This window comes from Rhinolophus sinicus, linkage group LG15 (assembly GCF_036562045.2).
Source record: "Rhinolophus sinicus isolate RSC01 linkage group LG15, ASM3656204v1, whole genome shotgun sequence".
Lineage (NCBI taxonomy): Eukaryota > Metazoa > Chordata > Mammalia > Chiroptera > Rhinolophidae > Rhinolophus > Rhinolophus sinicus.
In genome coordinates this window covers 1,776,601-1,799,481 of record NC_133764.1, presented here as the reverse complement: position 1 = coordinate 1,799,481, position 22,881 = coordinate 1,776,601, and the positions used below count along the sequence as shown (strand labels likewise).

The following is a 22,881-nucleotide window of genomic DNA, read 5'->3' as shown; positions in this document are numbered from 1 at the left end:
AGAAAACAGACCTCTACTCTCTTGGCTTCTGCTTTCCCAGGCAGAATTTCATGCCATATACCAGGTCATGGCCCTCCTGGGTTGTGTCCCTCTAACCCCTGGTTCCCTGCCAGCACCCACTCCCGTGTGTCCTCAAAGCCAGCCTCTCCCTTCCTTCAGCCTAAGCCGTACCCAAAGCCCTCTTACCTTCTCTGTTCACGTTCTCAGGGAAAAGCCACGCTTCTCCTGGGGGCCTTATGGACCCCGCAGAAGCGAGAAAAGAGTGTTCTTGGCTCACTCGGATGCTGTGGGTCCTCTAGCAAGTGATTGTCCCTCTCTGACTCACAGGTTCCAAAGCTGTCAAATGAGCTTGTTTGATGGAGCCTCCCGGTTTGGAGAGTGTTAAATAAAAAGCGTGTTAGGAGGCGCCCTAGGCTTACTCAGAGAACAGTCCTTGTGTGTAAACAGCAGGCAGAGGGTTGGGTTTTAATTTGTGTTACTGCCCTCCAAAGAGCAGTGGACAGAGGGGCCTGGTTGTGGCTTTCCCAAGCCCTTCTCACCAGCCAGGTGTCTGTTTGGATCTTTTAGCTCATGCTGAGCGCCTACTGCCAGGGTCTCGGCTGAGGGCGTTTCTTTGAATATGAAAATACACATGTAATAATAGCTAACATTTATTAAGCACTTAGAGACCAAACTCTATGCTCAATGTTTTCTTCCTCATAGAATTTTTTTGCGATATAATTCACATTCCATAAAATTCACCCTTTTGAAGTGTACAATTCAGTAGTTTTTAGCATATTCACCAGGTCATGCAGCCGTCTCCACTGTCTAATTCCAGACGATTTTCATCACCGCAGAAAGAAACCCCATACCTGTTAGAAGTCCTCCCCGTTCTCGCTTCCTCCGTGTCCTGGCAACCACTAATGTGCCTTCTGTTTCAGTGGCCGTACCTGTTCTGCACATTTCACATAAGTGGAATCACACGGTGTGTGTCTGTCTTCTCTCCCTCAGCACAGTGGCTTCAGGGTTCTGGGGGCGATCGCTTTGTGAGGGGGTGACTGTCTAACTCACATGTTGCTTTGTACCCCTGAAGCTCAGAACAAAAGTCTTCAAGGTTCACCCATGTCGCGCGTGTGGCGGTGCTTCACGGTTTCTTACTGCTGTGCAGCAGCCCATGTGTGGCTCGGCACAGCCGCTTCCCTGCGCATCCGCTGATGGACATTGGGCTTGTTTCTGCCCTTTGGTGATTGTGAATAGTGCTGCTGTGAACATTCACGGCCAGGGTTTTTTTTTGGAGCACCTACTTTCAGTTTTCTTGGGTGTATAAACCTAGGAGTGAATTTCTGGATTGTACGGAACTCAGGGTTTAACCTTTGGAGGAGCTGCCAGACTGTTTCCCACAGCGGCTGCGCTGTTTTACCTGCTTATCTCTAATCAGTCCTCATGTAAGTGTCATGAGGTGTAGATACAGTTATTATCCACCCCCTCCTTTCAGAGGGGGGCTTGACACTGAGGGTTTTCAGCCCCAGGTCATATGGCCAGTGACGTGGTTCTCGGGCTGGCACTCGCTGTGATCACTAAGCAGCGTCTCTTCTCCGTCAGGAGGAGGGTTTGTGCCTCTTGTTCACGTGCTATGCCCAGCACCTGGCACACATGCGCTCACATGGTTACTGAAGGAAACGCCATTTTCCCTCTGGCTGGCTCGGTCAGGAAGTTGAGGGAGGCGTCTGTTTTTAGTAGTTCCTGTGCTCTGCCGTTTCTCAGATTCCCGCTGGGTTTTGTGTTCTACTCTCCATACCAGATGCCACACATCTCCAAGGAGCATTTTGATCTCGAAACGTCTGTTTTGGAGACTTGGGCTATGCCTGGGGAGTGAGATGTGTGGAGTGTGCTAAGCAGAGGGGACTTCTGTTTCCAGCACGTGCCTGTCATTCACTTGACTGTGGAGCCTGTTCTCTCTCTGGTCCAAGGCCACTGACACCTGCCCTTTTCTCCTCCAGGCAAAGCCCATTTATGGCGGCTGGCTGCTCCTGGCGCCCGACGGGACCGACTTTGACAACCCAGTGCATCGCTCTCGGGTAAGAGGATCAGAGGGGACTCCTGGGCGGGACCGCAGGGGGCCCCCTCAGGGCACAGTGACGGAGTGAAGAAGGGCCCGGGGAGTTGACAGTGGCTCCTGGGATGGCAGGATCAGCAGCAAGTCCCCATAGGGCAAACCCACAGATCCACAGGAAAAGTCTCAATGACACATAGTGAAACCTGGTGATCCCTTCAGGATGAAAAGTGCTCACACGCCTGTTCCATGGGTCAGCTTGACTCTAGAAATAGTTCAGTGGAAAAGGTAAGAGGGCAGTTCAGCAAATGTTTGCATTGTGCCACTTAGGCTCCCAGTTCCTTTAGTGCCAGGGCCCTGCCTCCCCTCTTTTCTTCACTTTTCCTCCCTCCCTCCCTCCCTCCCTCCCTCCCTCCCTCCCCAGCGAGGGGCTCAGCAAATAAGTGCTAGTGAAGGGAGGAAGTCCTCGAGGGCCAACTGCTTTTTCTCCTTCTGTCCCGGGCACCCCGGCCCAGGGCGGGCCCCCCTGTGCACAGGCTGCTGGGGCAGCCAGAAGGTCAAAGCCACTGGTCCCTGACCAGTGGCTTCGCCCCTTAGGGTTTGACTACAGTTAAAACACTGTTTTCCACACTCTGTTTTCCAGGTGCTCCCACCCGTACCCCATACGTTAGCCCAGCTGTGCTCCGTTCTTGTGCCCTGCTCCCTTGGAGAGCCTCTGACCCCGTCTTGCTCTCTGCTGCCCCCAGCCTGAATGTACACTCTGGGGTGGGGGTCGTGGTGTCCCACAGACCTCACTGTGTCTGGGTTCTTTGGGATTCCTTCTAGAATGGGTTTTGTCTTTAAGGATGACAAATAGGAGCCTTGGAAGTGTTTCTCAGTGAGAGTTTCCGCCTGAACACCCAGCGTGGAACCAGTCTCCTACGGGTCCTCCTTGTAAGACCATCCAAGTGTCCCGTCCTGTCCCTGCCGCCTGCTGTAACCAGGGAGCAGGGCCCTTCTGTTTGTATTCAGGTCATACAGAACTGGCGTTCCCAGCTTCTCATGGGAAAATCATTAGAAACCGGATCATTCTGGCCCAAAGCAAAGAGATATGATAGTTTAGTTAGTTCCTGGGGCCCTGTTGCCAATAAAAGTATGAATTTTGTTGGGCTTTCTGAAATGTTGAAGGTAGGTCATGGATGCTCATGAGGAAAGCACATCCCCTCGTGGTCCTCTATTCCGCTGTCAGTGCCATTGGACCCCCTCGTTCCCAGCGCCGGGCCTTTGGGGGAGAGTAGAGGGGGCGCTGCCGGTCGGACCCCCATAGACATCAGGATCGCTCCCCCTGATCTTACTCCTCTTCGTTTGGTTTTTGTTACGCTCACTTCTCAGTGACTACTAGAGCCTGCCTGTCTGTTCCCGCCTCCCACTCCCTATGGACCATAGGAACAACCTATGATAGCAGTTTCCTAGATTTCTTCCGAGCTGGGGAATCAATGCTTGGCATTCTCAGGTTTTTCCATAGCATGTCAGGTAATTCATCAAATCAGTATTGACACATACTATGTGACAAGCTCTGTGCTGGGCGCATAAAGAATACAGAGAGCTGACTAAGACATCTCTGCCCCTCAGGAGCCAGTTACGGTAACCCAGCCTTTTTGTAGATCTCAGTACCAGTAACTCGTGTGCAGACACACTGGTGGTTTGGGCCTCAGGCAACACATCACTGTTCGTCCAGCCTGGGGTCCCGCTTTTCCTGCCAAATACCCCAGGAATGGAAGCTGTGGAGCCAGCGTTGTTTAGCTACAGGGCTGTTAGACACACGGCCCGGCAGGTGGAGATGGACCAGAACCCTCCTAAACCCCGCTCTGTGCTCCTTTGCAGAAATGGCAGCGGCGGTTCTTCATCCTCTACGAGCATGGCCTCCTGCGTTACGCCCTGGATGAGATGGTGAGTGTCCCCTTGCGCTGCTCGCTGTCCCCAGCCTTCAGCAGGTCTTTCCTTGTGGCTGCGTCTGCACCGTCTGTGAGCGCAGCAGCTGTGTGCTCTCACTTGGGCTTCCATTGTGGAGTCTGGAATTTTGGAAGCACTTGCGGCAACTGGTAGAGAGGACCCTTAACACCAGACCTTTGGTTTGAGGAGCCTTCGGTCGTCATGGGTGAGAGTACGTGGCAAGGGAGGAAGTTGCTTCTGTTCGAGGCTGATGGAAGTAGGGCTCAGCCAGAGCGCTGCTGGTTAGAAGTAGGACAGGCTGTGGGCCCGGGGGGAGACGGCAGCGGGCCGTGAGCCTGTGTGTGGAAGGTGAGCACACACGCATGCGTGTGCCGTAGTCCCAAGACCGTCCCGCCTTCCAGCGTTGTCATTGGTCCTGCTCATCCCATCGATCTGAGGCCTCCTGGTCATGAGGTCGTTGTCCCTGCGGTCACTGAGCCAGGGCACCCGGACTCCTTCCTGCCCCGCCACCCCCAGTCTGCTTCCTGCTTCCCGAGCTGGATGCATATTTATTGCTTGTGGTCCAGAGGCAACCCTGAAAACCAGCCAGGTAGAATGTTCTGGCTTTTCTTTCTCCACCCATTATGTCTCTTGACTATTTGTCTAAAGGAGATTGTTCTCTCCTAACTGAAGTATGACGGAATTCCAAGCTTTATAAAGGATTGAAGAGGGAAGATTTGAGTACCTTTTCCTGTTCTACTTCAGTGCGTGAGAGTGTGTGTGCGTTCATTTGGGCAGCATTTTAAATTGGGACTGTCCTGGAAAATCTAGTCACATGTGTAGAGTGGGTTGACCCTCTCCCACCCAGAGTTCATTGCTTTGCTGCAGGGGTGAGATCAGGTTCTGGAAATGTGAGCAGGGATGGCTGTCTCTCCAGGGACCTCGCGACTGGACCCCTGAATTTTAGGGTGGTTGTTACAGCTCACAGGTGAATTGACCGTAAGTGGGTCCATTTTCACATGTGGGTCCTGCTCTTTGTGTTGTGGTGCTTTCTGTGTTTTGTTTCTGGGATGAATTAATGGGTATGATATCCAGGTGTGGAGTTAATCAGTACGATACCTAGTTCTGTATTGACGATCACCTCATTGGGTCCTTCTTAGAAAGTATTTTCTTCCTTCTCATTCTTTCTGTGAGCGTATTTGTACAATGCAGATGGGCCACAGTGGGTTTTGGCCATGAAAACATCTGTGGCCCAGAGTAGTTTCAGGTGACTGGATTGGAGGTGTCAGTGGGGTGGTGGGACTCGCTAGAGGGGGGAGCAAGGGAACTGATGCACTTGGATACTCGTTTCCTTTGAGGACCGGAAGTGAGCCTGACGCAGGCCCAGCGCTGCTCCTGTGTGTTCTGACTCGGCTGTTGCGCTAGCAGTAGCCCTGGGCTGGGAGCTGGGCTGCTACGAGCCCTGAGGTTTACGTGGTCCTCCCTGTGCCTGGCTGACCTGTTCTGCCACCCCGCAGAGACTCGCACGACAGGAGGAGCCACGCAGGTCGCTGGATTACATTCAGGCAGCTCTGGGCAATGAACCATCCCGCAAAACAGAATTCCCTGGACTTTCCTTGGAGACCGATAATTCTGGTCAAGAAATCTAAGTGGAGTCCAGCACAGTTCATTCTTCCCTGCAGCTCAGTCGCACAGGCACAGAGGGTGACTCCTGGGAGCTTTGTGTCGGCACGAACGCAGAGCACATGTGTAGCCCAAGAGCCGCTCCTAAATAATTGAGACCGCTGAGCCTGGAGGACCGACACCGTACGTGCGTTTGGTCTCCCAGCAACCTGGATGCTGCTTGGGTATTATTTCGTGTGCTGCTAGGGCAGAGGTGGGACTGTGCCAGCAACGTGGGAAGAGAAAGGAGCCCCAGGAAAAACTTGGACTGCAGAGAGAGCACTGAGGGCATGCCCACTTTCTGGCAGATGGCGTTGGAGCTGAAGAGACAGGGCATGGGAGCCAGTTAGTGCTGCTCTGCCCAACTGTGGGCAGCGCAGATACACTGCACCTCCAGGGAATAAAGCGGCATTATTTCTGAGTGAAAAAAATCAGTGGCAGTTGCTTTGAAATACCTTTCAAGCAATATTTCATACAGCAAGGGTTTGCCCTTATGTATTAAGAAGGTCCTATGGGGAAAGTTGCAAGGAAGCGTCTGGGTTGAACTTGAGAAGAGGCTGGGTGAGGCAGGCAGTCACGTGCCAGCTGCCCAGTGGCCTGGGGCTTCCAGGGGGACTCCTGCTCCCCAGTAGTTTGCATCAGGCCTTGTTCTTCATGGCCACTCCCCAGTGAGTCGTCCAGAATCCTGGCGCTCCAATCGAGAGCTCAGCTTTCCTGCAGCCTGGACGCCTGCCTCCCCCTAGAGCAGGAGAGCCTTTCAGACAGGCTCCTGTGTGAACTGAGTTCCAGACCTGCTAGAAGTGTTCACTTTGAGTGTCTAGAGCTGCGGTCCTCAGCTGGAGACCCATTGTGCCTCCAAGGCCTGGCAATGTCTGGACTCAACGTGGATGCTCACAGCTGCGTGGGGTGGAGGGGGTGCTACTGGCACCTCATGGCTGGAGGCCAGGGATGCCGCCAGGCGCGCCATGGCGCACAAGACAGCCCCAACAAGGGAAGGATCCAGCCCGACGTCAGCAGTGCCCAGACTGAGAAACCCTGCGAGATCTGCTCAGTGGCTTATTTATGTTTGTTAACTAAAATATAAGTTTGAGTTGCTATCACCCCTGTTCTCAAAAGGCGTGGAAGGACCCAGCCATCAGATTTCCTGGGAGGGAAGGAGGTGATGGGGCAGGGTTAGCCTGATGGCTGGTATGACGGGCCAGTCGTAGGCCTGGGCGTGTTTCTGGTGTGGAGGGGTTTCTGTGGAATGTCTGCACATCAGGTGACCACAGGGCTGGCAGCACTGCTTGTGCGCGGTTTCTACCCGGGGAGCATATAGGTGCCACTGCCCGGGGCCTGCGCAGACCACGGTGCCTGCATCGTGGCCCCATCTTGCAGCTGGTCTCCAAGAGCAGCAGCTCTGAGCAGCCGGCGGCCTCCTGCCAAGCTTCGCTGCAGCACCCCCCCCTCCAGCCCCCCTCCGCCCTCCCAGCTAACCTTCTGCCTGTCATAAATTGTAGCATTTTATGGCTGGGCTGTTCCCTGAACACTTGGGCACAATCTTTTTGAAATTACTTGACTTTTTATACAATATTACTTTTTATTTTCATTTGTTTAAATGTTACTTACCAACTAGATTATGATCTTTTTTTTTTTTTTTCATTGTTGGGCCCCTGATAATTCTTGGTGTCCTGCATTGTCTGGCCAGGGGCTTAGATGGCACAGATCTGGTAAATATTTGTCTGAGTTGAACTAACCAACTTTGAATGCATTGTTTGCAGCATTTCTGCTTTCAGCTTGAGAAGGTAGGAACGGGGGTGCTTTTGAAAGAGGGATTAGGTACGTTTCTGGGTGCTGCTCTGAATGGTTCCCCAGCGAAGAGAGAACAGGCTCCGAGGGGGAAGTTGTCTGGGCCCGAGGGGGAGGGGGCCCAGTCCCTGGGTCAGTGCCTGCCTTGGGGGCTGTTTCGAGAGGTCTTTCTCCCTGGGGTCCTCTGCTACGGTCTGTGTGGGCCTTCGGGCCGGGCCCACTTCCGTCCGTCCGGGACTGAGGGGTGCCTTCTCCCGGGCGGCTCTGAGATAGGACTAACCTCGGGAATCACTTTTCCTTTTTTGGGAAATATTTTCTCGAAACACCCACATACCCTGTAACTGGTGGGTGTGGAGAAAAGGCAAACTACCCAAAAAAGGGAAAGAAATTTCCCGAATACAGGCTGAGGTGAAGTGGGCTCAGGGCAGCCTCGCAGACCAGTGGGGCTGGGGCCGTGAGGCCGCGCCTCGGATTTTTCAGGAGTGGATTGAGTGAGGGATCGAGAAACCCGAACTGCTGCCTCTCTCTGCTTTTTGTTCCCCTGTAATCTGCACATTACTGTACCCAGTTCTGCCACTTCTCAAGCTTTGGAGGAAGGCTAACGTGCTGGAGAGTCAGAGCACCGTGGTCGCAGTAGATGGCTTTCCCGGCGAAGCACCAAATCCAGAGGGGAAGCAGGGCCCCGAGTTTTAGAGCACGCTGGGCTCTTGCTTTTATGTTCCCTTCCTTTTCCTCCTGGGAGCCAGGCAAAAGTGATGATCTGAGGTTTGCTTATTTGTTTTGTTTTTTAAGTATGGTAAGGTATACGTAACAGCATTCACCATTTTAATTTTTCTCAAGAATCCAGTTTGTGACATTGAGCTCATTCATGTTGTGGAAACATCACCTCCATCCAAAATGGAAACACTGTCCCTGTTAAACACTAGCTCCCCGGCCCTCTCCCCTCAGCCCCTGGCAACCCCGTTCTACTTTCTATCACTATGATTTTGACTTTTAAAAAAAAATTGTGGTGGGTCTAATGCTCTTGAACCCTGTCTGCTGAAACAAATTGATGCTGGGTCTCTCCTGCGTGGAAACCGTAGTGAGATGGTACCCATGCTTCCGTGGCAGGTGTGTGGGTTCTCTGTGTGGGGGGCTTGTCTCCCTCCTCTGCCTTCAGAGGCCTTGAGAGTCAGGCCCGCCCAGAGCTGCAGGACTGGGGGGGCGGGGGGGCCGTGCTGCCAAGACCCGCAGCTCAGGTCACAGCCCTAGACGTGATAGGGAAGAGTCTCAGCTCCTGGGTATGTGCTTTCCTTCAGGGCAGAGCTGTGGTTTTGTCGGGCCCGTAGGATGCGGAGGTCCAGCCAGAGAAGTTACTCTGGGATGTCTGTGCTGACATGTGAAGCTGTGAGCTTGGTCTGAACGCTCTTCAGAGGACGTCGCGTCCCAGCAGGTGTCTGGCTCCTTTACACTTTGCTTCCTGTAGGACGGAGTCCCGCGGGTGCTGGGACCTCAGGGCCTTCGCTCACTTTGTTCTTGCTAAACGGGCTACTTCTGGTGCTGAGTCCAAGCCCTGAGCAGGACACGGGTGCCAGGGCGGTGGGAGAGCGCGGAGCTGGCGCCCCACAGCTGCGGCTTTCAGGACCTGCCCTGTAGGTTCTCTGCTCCCCTGCAGCCAAGCCCTCTGTCCCATCACACATTGTGCAGATGTCCCCCTGCGTGCGTGTCTTCTGAGGACAAGGCCCAGGCATCGCGGTGTGAGCACTCCTGTGATGCTTGGGGAGCCCTGCTTTAAGCTCTGGCTTTGTTTCCCTCCACTTGAAGCTCTCTGGACAGGCCGATGTGTGTGATTCGGTGGTAACCACAGAGCCAAGTGCTGCAGGGGAAGGAACGACACGTGGCCAAAGCAGGTCTCTGTCGTGGTGAAGCTCACAGCCCATTGGCACCCACGTGCACAGGCCGGGGTTAGACCAGAGCAAAGCACGATGCGCTCGCTCCTTGGTGGTGTGCGACCTGGGCAGTCAGCGATGCCTTGTGGGAGGAAAGTGGGGATGCGCCACCTTCCTGCTGTCACGGAGAGCGGAGGAGCACGTGCCCCGCCCAGGCACCATCTTCAGTGGGGGCCTCACAACGTCATGGCTTCATATGATTATGTACATTTCACAGATGAAGAAACAGGCTCAGCGAGATCGTGGGGGACAGACCTTGTAAGGGACAGGACTGCAGTTTGTAACCAGGTGAGGCGCCTTCTGGGAAAAGAATGTGACCCTGTCCTCTGTGTCCAGTGGTGCTGGCTCGGCTCGCATCTGCTGCCCGCGTGCGGGCGGGGAGTGGCGCTGGCCGAGGGCCACACTGGCTCAGCATCCTGCCCGCCCTCCGGTGTGTCTGCAGCCACAGACCGACAGCCACAGTCATTTCCCTGGTGTCTTCAAGTTCGTTGTACTAAGCTGACTTGAGGCCTGCTCTGGGTTTACGCGTGAACGGAAAGTCAGAGATGGGTGGAAATCAGAACGGTAGTTACCCCTGTGCCTGTCTGAGGGGCAGCGGGGCTTCCTCAGGCACGGGGGCTTCGTGTTCAGAGGATGGGGTGGCGTGGAGAACCACAGACGGTTTTCACAGCTTCGTCTCATGTTGTTAGACGTGTTAAGTCTGCTGTGTGCTGGGCCTGCTTTGGCCTTTGTGCTTCTCTCCCACATGGTTTTGGCCTCCAGGGCACAGGCAGGCCTGCTGTGTTAGGTGCCTGGAGCCGACGGGTGTAGGAAGTGTTAGTTTGGGAGTCCGGTCAGTGGGGCTTTTAATGGGTTCCTCTGTTGCTGGCTGAGCGACCTTGAGCAGGGCCGTCCTCTCTGCCTGTTTTCCCTCCGTAGGGACCTTGCAGCAATGCTGGGCCTGTAACGAGCCTGGGTTTCCTTCCTTCCGCCTCCGCTCGGCTGCTCTTCCCCAATCCCGGGCTTACTGTGCTCATAATGGTAGTTTTAAAAATTAACTTTGAACTCAGAAGTGTTTCCACCCTTACACTAGCCCAGTGAGCAAGACAGGGGCTGCTAAAGGGGGAGCAGTGCCCCGGCCCTGCAGGGGCCCCACGTTCGGGGTCTCGGTGCTGCTGCAGACACAGGCTGGGGACTTCTTTCGGTAAGTGGGATGGGGTGCTGCACGGGTCCTTCACACAAGTTTGAAGCCTGTACAGCCTGGTGCTCCTTTCCTTGCAGTTCTGGACCCGTCCCAGTGCCTCCTTCCCAGCACCCCCCCACCCACAGTGAGGAGTGTCCCCGATGGGTGGCTGCCCTCCTGCCGCCGAGGGAGCCACATGCCCGTGTGGGCAAGGCACCTCTTCTCGTGTTGACCATTTAACACCATATTTTTCCAAAACAATGGACTTGTTTTTTTGAACATTTGCCCATGTTGGCTGATGCATGGACAGCCATCTTGCTAGGTGAACCCTGAGACCCGTGCAGGGCTGATGTTTGTGAGGAACAGGGGAGCGTCGCTGCGCGGCGGGGGCCCGGTCTGGGGGTGTGCAGAACTCGGGGACCGCCCCGCGGCCTCAGAAGGTGCGTCTGTCCGCTGTGCTGGGTGTCCTACCCGCACTCGCGTTAGTTTTCTCGATGTGGGGGCCTTAGACCTGAGTGCCGTATCCCGTGTGTCCTTAATCATACAGCCGAAAACAGTTTTCACCTCTTTGGGAGGGATGTCGTCACCTTTAACTGCTTAATGACTCTTAAGTATGTTGAAGATAAAGTCTAATCTGTGAGGACTCATCGTGTACGGCAGGGCTTCCTCGGCTGGAAGGGACAGGCTGCTGCAGGCCCTGTGTTTGTGTCGGAGTCTCCCGGCGCAGGAAGGGCGCCTGCGCACAGCCTCTGGGCTTCCTGCCTCAGAGCATCGTTAGTGAGCAAGGGGGGGGCATGGATGAACCCAAGTACCACCGGGAGCTGTTCTCAGCTGACACGAGTGCTGCTGGCAGAAGGTCGGGGCAGTGGTGAAGCCCACAGGTGCCGCTTGCCTCTTCTCCTTAAGTTTTAGTCACTGTGATGCATGAGCCTTCACCCAGTATGTCCCTTGCAGATGCAGGGACGTTTTCTGTCAGTTTCTCTGGGACCTTCGGTGCAGATGTTGTTCTCTGAAAACTGGGAGCTGAACTTTAAGTCTCTCCCCTCCCGTCCATTTCATGTAAGTTGGGGCGGAGCTTGGAAGACATTGGAGCCTGGTATCTACTGGAAAGTGCAGCCTCCGGCCTCTGGTAGCTTTCTCTGGTCATTGACAACTCTGCGCGCTGGCCCAGGTGACATTTTCCACATATGTTTTCCAGCAACAGCTGGGGTTGGAAGCCACCGATGGTTGATCCTGGGCTGTTTGAACACAAAACAGAGCAGACTTCTGGCGGGTAGAGCAGAGGTGTTTCTAGAGATGACCTCGGTCTGGACTGGTGGGGAGACCCAGTGCAGGCATCACAGGCTGGAAGTGTGGGGTGAGTAGCCAGGTTCCCTGATTGCCTGGTCCCACTGTGTGGCCTGTGGGTTGCCTTTTGGGGAGGGGAGTGGGTGGGGAGGGAAGGGTTGACATTTTATGTACCAGGCCCTGAGTCTGGGCTGTGCAGACGTCTGCACGTACGGTGTTAGAATCTTTTACATGGATGGCCTGATCCTTGTAGAAGAAAACTCTAGAGAGGGACATGCAGGAATGAGTGGGTGACGCGGGTCAGCTGGATGAGAACAAAAAAATGCCTGCCAGGTGACCCTGAATCGTTCTCAGGAACCAGGAGAAGCTCCAGGTCATACGTGACCCTCCTCCCTCCGTCCCTTATCCCCAGAACACACCTCCCTGTGGGCGTCCCCTGCGGGACAGCGAGCTCCTGGAGGCAGAGACAGGACACTGAGTCCTAAGCCCCGTCGGGGGAGAAGCTCGGCGCCTGCCGGTGGGCTGCTGGGAGCCAGTCACTCTGCCATCGTCCCGACTCGGCTGTGAACATTTTATTCAGAAGGCCTCCCCTGAGAATCTGCCTTCTTTGGCTCTCAGACCTCACTGAGAGGATTGGGCGACTTCACGTTGACCCAGCGAGTGCCTTTTGTCTCACTGGGACAGTCTGCTGTGCTTACCTTTCTTCCCAGCTACGTAAGTGGCGACTCAAGGACAGCAAACTCGTAATTAACTGCCTGCCTGTGGTGAGTGCCCATGAGCCATCAAGGGACAGCCATGGTCTTCTCTGTGTCCCCCAGTGTGCCTGCAGCTACGGAGTGGGGAGACTTCTGGGCACCCACAATGAATTAACAAGGAGGCTGATGGTGGGTTTTCTTCCTGGTGTCTCCTTGGAGCCATCTGGCTAGCCCTTTGAGTGTGCACAGCTCTTAGTGGCGGGAGGAGGGGACAGGGCGGTTGGAGCGGCAGTTGTGTTGAGTTGGTGCAGGGATTTCTGTACCGGGACGGCAGCGAGGATGCGCTGTGATGGGCACCCTCTGGGGTTCCTCAGAGCTGTGGGTGGGCTCCTCTGGCTGCTGCAGGTGTTTGTGATAACGGGCTGGCGGTCCCTTCCCCTCAGAGGAATGACTTCATGTATGAGGAAAGTAAACAGCTTGGAGTAATTGGTTAGGAAACTAAGTAGCATCAGGGAAAGGACTGTTGGAAAAGTCATTTTATGGGAGTTAGCAACAGAAAACATTTGGGTTGAAAAACGAGCCACGTAACTAGCATTAGTGTGCTCGTGTGTGTGCGTGCACTGCCCCCCTGGGCAGAGTGGCCGGACCGTCCATGCCCCCGTCTTCCTGCCTGGCCTTGTCTTCTGCTTTGGGCTTTCCTGGGAAATGGGCACCCCAGCAGCTTGACAAGCCGGGCCACGGAAGGAATCCGTAATGTGGCAGTGTCGTAATCTCTCCTGCCCTCGCTCCACTCCACAAAACACCTTTGCAGGAGAATCTTTTCTTTGGCAGGAAAAGGAAAGAGCTGTTCTTAAAGGTGGGACTGCTCTCTGAACCCAGGGAGTGGGTCCACTGGTGGCATCTGAGAAACAGTGGAAGCAAGTGGGGTCAGTTAAGGAAGAGGGTACCCTTCACATTATACCACGTCCTGACCTGCCCGAAGCTCTGGTCCTGCCCGTGCCCGTCGGTGAACGATTCCTTCACAAACACCTGTGGAGTGACGTGTGTCAGACGTGAGCTTCAGGGCGCTTTGTTGGGAGGAATAGTACAGGTAATACACAGAGTAGTGCTGTGGTGGTTTCCTGTGGCTGCTGGAACAGATTGTCACCGACTTTGTCTTCAAACAACACCGATTTGTTCTCTCACAGTTCTGGGGGTCAGGAATTCAAAATTGGGTTCACGAGGCTGCCAGGGTGCCGCGGGGTGGAGGGTGGGGCTGCTCCGGCTCAGTCCCCACCCTGTGGGCCGGGGCCCACACACCCTTGCAGACCCAAGGATTCCGGGGCGCTGCCTGTCAGTGTGTGCGGCGCCCTGGTACGGCAGGAGGAAGCCTGCAGAAGGCCTTGCGCCTTCGCTGTGTGATGGGTGCACATCCATTGGATTGCTGGCACCTGTTGAGTGCACGAAGTTTCTACAGGTACCCGGCTGGCCTCGAGACGTGAGCAGGGGCAATTAAAGGGCTAGGCCACCTCTTCCTCATTCCCCTAAGGCAGCTAGTGTCAGAAGAATCCACTGGGAAGGGGTGAGGTTGGACTTAGGCCTGGGTGTGGAGGATGTGCCCGGCCCCAACTTCCAGTGCATTCTCGGGAGGAGGCTCAGCCAGCACTGCCACATACTCGGTCCCAGGGACGTAGGAGGCTGTCCTGGTGTATCTGAAGGGCCCAGGGGAATGGTAGGTGTGGGGTGGTGTTGGGGGGGCCCCTTGGAGGCGGCCTTTAGTCCAGCCTGACCTTCGACAGGTGAGGAAACAGACACAGTGGGGGGAGGATGGTTCTCCAGTCAACTGCCAGCAGCTTTCAGGACATGTCTGCACCTTGATGCATGCTCTCGCTGCCTGGAACAGGGCAGTGTCCCTAAGGAGCTGTGAGTTCCCGAGTCACAGACGCACTCGCACGTCTCCTGTACCAGCAGGTGGTCGTGTGTGCAGTAGGCGTTCAGTCACGTTTGCGGCTTGGAACTGCACTGGCCAGGGTCACACGGCGCTTGTGGCAGCAGCGTGCTGCACGCAAGCCCCTCGCGGAGCCGCCTGGCTTAGGGCACGGGGGCTGCTGGGGCTCTCACCCTGGGCAGTGGGGGTGTAGAGATGGAGGAGGAGGGCCTGGACTTGGGGTGGGGAGAGCGTCAGGAGAATGCATGTGGCATCTTGTCTTTCGGGCGCCTCCATTCCAAGATGGAGACGAGAACACAAGCCATACTCTGCGAGAAGAAGTTGGGAACACAGCCCGAGGGCCTAGGCATGGTTTCTACGTGAACACTGACATTGGAGACATGAAGCACAGTCAGAGTGTCACTGTAAACGGAGTTGTACTGTTTTATGGTGAGGCCGTGGCAGCCCACCCTGGGACAGGCACGCGTGGGGCTGAGCTGCAGACGGGAGCCCTTAGCAGGAAATGAGCCAAACATCTCACGTCCCTCACTTGCTCACGGCTCCCTCCCCCCGCCCCATCCCGCCCTCCCTCTGTCTCGGCTTGGATTGCCCATATTATCTTATTGCTTCCTTCCATTGTGTTCTCCAAGGCACATTCTCTCCCTCTGAGCATAGGCAGTGTTACAGTGCAAAGTGCAAACACACAGTCACTGATTTCAGCTAAACTTCCATCGTCCATGTAGCCAGACTCAACTTCATCTGCTTTATATCCTGAGACTTGTTATAGGAGTGTGGAAAGCTCGTGTTAAATGATCAGAAAAAGAGTCACCGCTGCGAGTCTATGCAGATACAAGCTGATTGGCGTTTATTCGAGGTAAACAACAGTCCTGTACCAAGGGTTGGGCTTAGAAAGGTGCACATCTGTAATCCTTTGTTTTCTCTCTTCTTAACCAGGGTGGGCAGGGGAGCCGGAGAGGCCAGACACGCATCCCCTGATGCGCCTTTCTTTCTCTTCATTTGCTTCCCTTGGCCCAGTGGTCCAGGCCCCTGCTGTTGCTGAAATAAACACCATCTTACCTTTCCAGAGCAGGAAAAGAGGAGTGAAAGTTTCCTCTCAGGCTCACTCAGCATTTTTGTCTTTCTTTCCTGTATGTGCCCTGTAGGGAAAGACACAAGTTCATATAGGTGACATCGATGGACATCGGGGTATCTTCTTGGATGGGACCCCTTGTCCTACTGCTGTGGGCCCCTGTGGAGACGAGGAGAGCAGTGTCCGGCCAGACCAGGGAATGGCTGTCCCCACTGCCCAGAGGGAAAAGGAGGGCCCAGTTATCTGCAGAAAGGAACGGATGTGGAAACACGGATCTATTCTATTTATTCCTTCACCCATTCACTAACCGTTTGAGAGGTCATGGGTGTTTGTTATTGAAGGTGCTGTGAAGGTGGCCTGTGCAGTGATTTGAAAGGATTGGAGAGGGGACAGGTCTGCATACAATGGGAGCCTTTTGCTTTATTAGTATATCTGAACATCTGATGGCCTGGTAGCAGCTTTGGTCATGCTGTTTTCCTTCATATGTTGTTAGCCTTCTCTCATCTGGGAGAAAAGCATCGGCCTAATTTTAGAACACATCCAGTTATTTGATTTAAATTTTATATTAAACGCCAAAATCAAGTGTTCAAATTGTAACAACCTTAAAAATGATCTTTCCACAACTCCTTCAGGCAACACGTACACTTTCCTCAGCGAATGCCCTATTTGAGGTCTTTGACTTAGGGGAACAGTTCTTTATTCCTAGTGGCCTTGCCCCATGAAGGAACGAATGCACGAACGCACCCTAAAGAGAAGTAGCCTCCAGGGCCCACTGCTTATCTGAGGGCCCAGGAGCTCAGTCTCCTGCGTTCTTATCAGTGTGACAGTTCTTATCAGTGTGACAGTGGGCAGTTTGGAGGGTGATACAATGCATGTCCATTTCTCTCCTGTAGCTCAGCATTTACCGTGGGCTCTTACTGCGCTTCACTGCGCTTCCCGACCTACGTGAAGGCTGAAAATGGGCCACGTGAGAAACTTGAAAGGCATCATGGGGGCTTTTTTCTTCCCCCAGAGTAATTTGCATACAAATTTTATAGTCAAATATGTAAGCACGAGGCTTATAACACAGGAGTCCACTCCCCTGCCCCTTTCTTCCTCACTCTGGAGCCTGTTCGCAGGGGAGGCCGTTTCCTACTCCTGTAGCCAGAGCATCCTGGTGCTCACCTTGCGTTTGTAAATCACAAGTTCGTACCGCTGCCTCTGGAGTTTTTAAACGTAGTGTTGTGCGCCGTAAGATGGGAGTTAGTTCCTTGCCCTGTGGCTGCACTGCACACAACACACACGTGCGCATGTGCAGGTACGTGCGTACCCTCCCCGTTGCGCGCACGCTGCCTCCCTCCCGCCGGTGTAGTGAAGCTAATATTAGGCTTAAGTCAGTAGCGTTCAGTTATTGTGACCAGGTAGAAAGTGTGCACGGTCAAGCCGTGTAGTAAACTATGGTTCTGCTTCGTTTGGCATTTGGTGTCTCTTGCAGTTGTTAATCGCCTCCCCCCTCATTGTGTGTCGGTTTAACTAACCTTAATTGAACTCTTAACTTTCTGACAGAACTATGAAACTCCCCTGAGTGTGGGCAGGTGCCTGGTGTGCTGGCTCCTGTTTGTCACGTGCCGTCCGTCGTGGCGCTTTCTGCCCTCGTGTCCCAATGGACTGGCTCTCCTGCAGGCCTGCGCCGTAGCTCAGCCTGGGGTTGGCCCTTCCTTGCGTCACCCTGGAGGTTCCCTTCCTCCTTTTCCTGTGTGCCTTACATTGATCTCTCTCTCCTTTCTTTTTTTGTGGGGGGTGTTACTTGAAGTAACCACCCTTGACAAAGGCACATGGGCAGAAAAAGTTTTGAGACCTTGCATGTCTGAAAATGCCTTCCCTGCCTACACTTCTGGTTGATAGCCAGACTGGTTATAGAATGTTAGATTGGAAAGAATTTTCCCTTGGAATTTTGAAGGTGTTGTTCTTTGTCTTAACTTCCACTACTGCTGTTGAGAAGTTCATGTACCAAGGATCTGATTCCTGATCCTTTGCAAATGAATGAAATTTTCTCTGAAAACTTTTAGGAGCTTCTCATTATCCCTTGAGTTCTAAAATGTCATGAAGATACGCCTTGGCATTGATCTACTTTCTTTCAATGAGCTAGAAGCCTGCGAACCTTTCCGTGTGGGAAGTTCTGTCCTTCTGGTCTAGAAAGCTTTCTTGTATTTGTTTCCTCTGCTAATTTCCTTTGCCTCATTTTCCTAGGATTGCTGTTATTTGGCTATTGGTTCTTTTGGACAGAGTCTGTAATTTTATTGTTTTTGCGTTGCTTTGTCACGCCTGAGATTTCATTAACCTTGCCTTAAACCCTCTGTTCCAGCTATCATGTTTTCATATTTTTATTCTGATTCTTATGCCAGCAGTCATATTTTTAGTTTCTTAGAGCTCATTTTTTGTTTTCTGTATGTCCATTTTTATAGCATCTTATTCATGCTTCATGGATACAATACTTTCTCTTAATTTCAGTAATTTTGAAGTTTTAATCTGAGTGGTGAACCTTGGCCGAGAGCTTGTATTTAAAAATGAGGCTGCATGTGAAGGGTGTGTGTAGGGGGCCTTGCCTTAGGAGGACAGTCAGGCAGGGACCTGGTGACTTTAGGGGGACCCTCAAATGTCCCCGGTACAAATCCTCTCATCTGCAGTCTAGGGAGACAGCAGAAGGACTTGGAGTGGGGGGGGGGGTCAGCTTTCAGGATGCAGACTTGCACGGGACCGTCCCCCCGCCCCCCCCACAGTGGTGCCCACTGCCTAGTGTGGGGCCCCTGCGGAGACCCACCCGCTGGATGCTGTCGGCAGGACACAGCTGCTGTTCTCTCTCGCCCCAGTTTTTTGTCCTTGAGAGTGTATATTTTTTAAAAATTCCTTTGTGGTTATTTTTATTAGGGTTTTAGCAGGACCTTGAACATACTGCCATATTCGTTCGACCCTCGTGCATTTCAGGAATCGGTCTGCACACTGAGGGCCTGTGCTGGTTTGCAATGTGGGCAAGTCCTTCCTGCCTTCCCCACCCCTCTTTCTATGCTATTGTTCCTTTCTGTTCTCTGTCCTTGTTTTGTTCTGTATGGGTCATATTTCTGTGTGTCTGTATAGCTCTCTGTGTACCTGGTGGTGGTGGTGGGTGGGTGAGTGAGTGAATGCATGCATGCCTGCCAGCGGGTGTATGTCGTTTCACCTCCTGATTTAAATGTACTGCCCATAGTTTGCGTCAGCCTCTCGTATGAAGCAGAGATTCTTTCATAAATACTTGAAATTTCAAATTCTTCTTGTTGGAACCCAAGGGTTAATGATGACTGCTATTCCAAACAAAGTTAAAGAGAGAGAGTTTATCTTATCTCCTCGGGTGAATAAGGCCCTTTACTGATCGGGCCCAGTCACCTACTTCTACCAACAATAGACCCTTGTTGTCATGGACCAGGCAGGTTCTGCAACTGATACTCTGGCTGCCTTGAGAAATGCCATCAGGGAGATCTGTGACTTGGGCTTGTTCTTACCCAGGGCCACAGCACGCTGTCGTCTTTTCCTTCTTCCCACACCAGATGTTTTCTCGATGACTCTCCGGGGGCTTTGGGAAACCATGAGAGAGGTTGAATTCATTCATTCACTTGTTGCTCGCTTGCTGTGTGTCATAGACGGACTGGGAGTTAGAAAAATAAAGATGAAAAAGGGTCCTTGCCCTCTAGGATCTAATAGTCTGTACTCAGGAAAACGGGAGGGGGGGGGTGGTCAGCCATCATGGGACACATAAGTGCTGAGAGAGAGAGAGAGAGAGAGAGAGACCCTCGTACCCTGCAGGCCACAGGAGCTAGTGAGCTTGAGCTCCCTGGGGAGGAACAAATTAAGAATATTCTGCAGGTGGAGAGGGAGGTACTTCTAGGTAGAGGGAGTGTCTGGTGCTGGAAGTACGCAGGCTCCCTTAAAGCACTGAGGTGGTAGCACAAGATGGGGCTAAAGAAATAGTGATTTTTCACCCCTACTGTCCGAAATAAAACACGTTCATGGTGAACAATTTGGGAAACAAAAAGCATGCAGGAAACAAAGTTGCCCGTTTATCACCCAGAGATAAAAATCTTTTAATATCATGGTTTATATATTCTGTTAGGGTGTTTTATACTTACATGAGGCCTAAAATGAAGAATTTTTATAATAAACCTGTTATTTTAATAGAAATGTTCTGTCCAGCAGTTCCCATGTCATCCTTTGAAGCACCGTCTCTATTAGCTACACGCTCTTCCATCACGTGGCTGCATTTGATTCATTTATTCCACACTGTCGGACATCCAGGTTGTTTCCAAGTTTTTCTTTCCTTGTTTTATAATGCTTCAGCCCACACTCCCAGCAGAGTCACTGGGTCCAGAGTGTGTGTGTTCTTGAGGCCGTGGATGTTCACTGCCAGGCTGTGTCCCAGAAGCGCGCGCTCTGTAAGCAGAAGGCGTCCAGCGTTGTTCACTTTCTTCTCCGTTTTCCTTTCTCCGGGTCCAATGACCTGCTTTTGTAGCTGTTTTGCAGGTCATAGAGAGATGCTTCTTGAGTGAGGCACCCCCCAGACATTTAGGAACGTGTTTGCAGTCTCAAAGAACTGAGGTGGCCTGACTCATTGGAAGCCTGCAGATAATGGAACATTTTTACTTCAGATCGCGAATCAGCAGCAAAGGGATCTGGGGTGATTGGCACCTCACCCCCCCCCCCCCCTTCTTACCGCCTGCACTTCTGCTGAGAGTTGGGAAGGCTGGGAGCAGGCAGCAGAGGGCTGACTGGCCCTTCCGGGGCCAGGGGTGGGAGGGGATACCCACGGTCTGGATCTTACTTGGTGCCCCCAACACAGATCTGAAGTAGTGACGTTTGCCCAGCTGTTACAAATGTGGGAGCCCACTAGACAGTAGTAAAGAGTGAAGCGGCCCGCAGGATCTCAGCTCGGCTTCTTTCTCCTTTTCCCTAGAGTCCTTTCCTGTCGCTGCCACACTGCAGGCCCCTTTCTCCAAACCGCCCATTTGGCCTTTCAGAATTGAGATGGAAACAAAGTTGTTTCCGGCCTCAGAAGCTCCCTGTTTGCTTAATTCCCATGTCTCTAAAAATATCTGTGAACCTCTTCCTGCCCTGTCTCTTCCCTGCAGAATCCACTTCTCTTTCCACCTCTCAACTTGGGGGGAAGGAATAAAATGTTCTACTCATTGCTCTGTCCAGGCCCAGAATGGAGTAAATAAGAAACACTAAGTTTCCACAGCGGAAAGGGGGAAACTGCCTTTGTTCCATCTGGAGAGCTGCCGCTGCGCCTGGGTCCAGGTCTGCACTGGAGGTCCTGCCTCCTGCTCTGGAAAGGGAATCAAGGAGAAGCAAAGGGGACCTTGTGTGTGGTGTGTCGGAGGGAGGCCAGGTCCTCCTGCAGCAGGCAGGCAGCGGAAGTCAGTCTTGGTGTGGGAACGGAGGCGGCTTGCAGGCCCCTGGTGGTGCCTGTGCAGCACTGGCTGAAAAAGAGTTTGTGGGAAGCCTCCAACCTCGGAGCTGCTGCCTGAGGCTCCCAGAGCTTTCTCAGGCATTCCTGGACTGGGACCGAGCCTCAGACCCCTGCCCCGCCCCGCCCCCAGTCCTTGGATGCCTGCCTAATTGAGGCTTTATTTATTTCCACATTTTCCCAGCTTTGTATAGAGAGACAAGCAAGTGGATGAGGCCTACAGATACTCTTAAGAGCATGGGGGGTGGGGTAAAGGGGGTGGCTGGGGGGAGAGGAATACTCAGCGGTCTGCTTCCTTCATCTGGGAGGGGGAGGGGAGGGCTAGGGAAGGGGAGCGAGGGCAAAGGAGCTGCCAAACTGGGTGGCTATGGGAAGAATTTCTCAACCCCCCTCAGAAACCCAAAAATAGCCAAGTCAAAGGCACAGACCTTGTAAATGGGGAGCCAGCTGAAAGCCATTTGCTTCTCAGCCCCTCCTTCTTCCTCCCTCCTCCCCCCCTTCCTCTGCAGGCCCCTTCTTTCCAAGCTCTTGCCCAGTTTTAGAAGGAATGGGCCGTCTAGTACTGTGCCCTCACTGGGTCCAGCAGAGAACGCCCAGTGTAACCAAGTTACACTGATGGCACCATATCCTAATGTGAAAAGCTGTCCCTCTATTTGCTTTTCTTGTAACTGAATTGTCCTATTCAGATTTCTTAAAGTGATGTAAACCTGTGGCTAAAATGTAGATAATTGAATATACATAAATACTGGATTGGATCTTGAAACCAAGGGATGCATTCTCATATAAGAGAGCAAATGCCACGAAAACTGCTGTACAAATGTTTTTCTCAATTATAAAATGAACATGTTGTACACATTTTGTAAAATCAGGAAAGCGTGAAGGTGAAAAGATAAACCCACTATCCCGAGAAATTGTCTTGATACGAACGTTTTTGTGTTTAAGTGATGACAGGCCCTTTTTGGTTTACTTGTTTAGAATTATTCCCAAAGGAGAAATCCTTCAGGTGTCACATCTCTGACGGCAGCCTGTCACGTGCCATCAGCAGAGGGTGTGCCTGAGTGGCCCTCCTTCTGGATGGAGGGGCCACGTCTGGTGGTCTGGTGGTGCTGAGGTCGATGCCTCTTGGAAGCTGTGTTAGTTCGTTTGGGCTGCTGTAATATCCACCATAGACTGAGGGGCTTATAAACAATAGTGATTGATTTCTCCTGGTCCTGGAGTCTGGAAGTCCCAGATCAGGCTGTGTGTAGCCTGGCTGAGTCCGGCGACAGCCCTCTTCCAGGTTTCAGAAGGCCGACTCGTGTCCCCACGTGGCAGAGAGCAGAGAGAGGTGCAAGCTCTCTTGTGACCTTGAATACTTTTGTAAACTTGCCAAACCTAATTTTTCTCATCTGTGGAATGGGGAGAGTAATAACAGCTTTTGGGGATGATTGTGGGTATTAAATGAGAACTCAGTGGAGGCACATTTCCTGTTTTCCCTGCCACCCTCCTGTTCCGTTGGAGAATTCATCTCCGGCAGTAGGGAGAGGGGAGACTGGCCGTTTTGGCCCTTCGAGCTGCAAAGGCACGCTTCGCCCTGAAGGTAGGTCCCTTCCTCTCAGGTCCAGGAATGCCTGCCAACTGCTTAACAAGCAGACCTTAACATTTTGGTAGTATTAATGACCAAGCTTTCAAAAAACTTTTTTTTTCATGTTTTTTCAAAGAAAAACAACTGTAAACATTTTGCCAGTAGCAAGGACTCCAACTGTGCATATATTTTCCTTTTTTGGGGGGAATTATTTCTTGAGGGTAGAGCTCTAGAAATAGAACTTGAAAGGCCAAAGGCTGTTTATACTTCCCGATTTTGTGGCATGTTTGCAAACTCCGGCAGTGGCGGGCCAAGTTCCTCTGGGGCGGCCCTTCTCGGGACGCGCTCCCTGCAGCTGTGCCCGCGGCCCAGAGCCCGTTGCC

At 52.9% G+C, this 22,881-nt stretch overlaps 1 protein-coding gene and 1 long non-coding RNA gene across 10 annotated transcripts in view; one reads left to right on the top strand and one right to left on the bottom strand.

Annotated features, from left to right (window-relative positions):
- MPRIP (myosin phosphatase Rho interacting protein) overlaps positions 1 to 22,881 on the top strand; it is a 133,506-nt gene that overhangs the window by 28,973 nt on the left and 81,652 nt on the right. For all 9 annotated transcript variants that reach the window (XM_074320837.1, XM_074320834.1, XM_074320835.1 and 6 more), the window contains exons 2-3: positions 1,980 to 2,057; positions 3,896 to 3,961. In XM_074320837.1, coding sequence (XP_074176938.1) covers positions 1,980 to 2,057; positions 3,896 to 3,961 — 144 coding nt within the window. The remainder of the gene's footprint in view (positions 1 to 1,979; positions 2,058 to 3,895; positions 3,962 to 22,881) is intronic.
- LOC141568913 (uncharacterized) lies at positions 15,338 to 20,796 on the bottom strand. Its single transcript, XR_012492218.1, has 4 exons — positions 20,182 to 20,796; positions 19,601 to 20,087; positions 18,977 to 19,119; positions 15,338 to 15,528 (listed from the first exon to the last, which is right to left on the bottom strand). It is a non-coding gene; the product is annotated as an uncharacterized LOC141568913 (long non-coding RNA).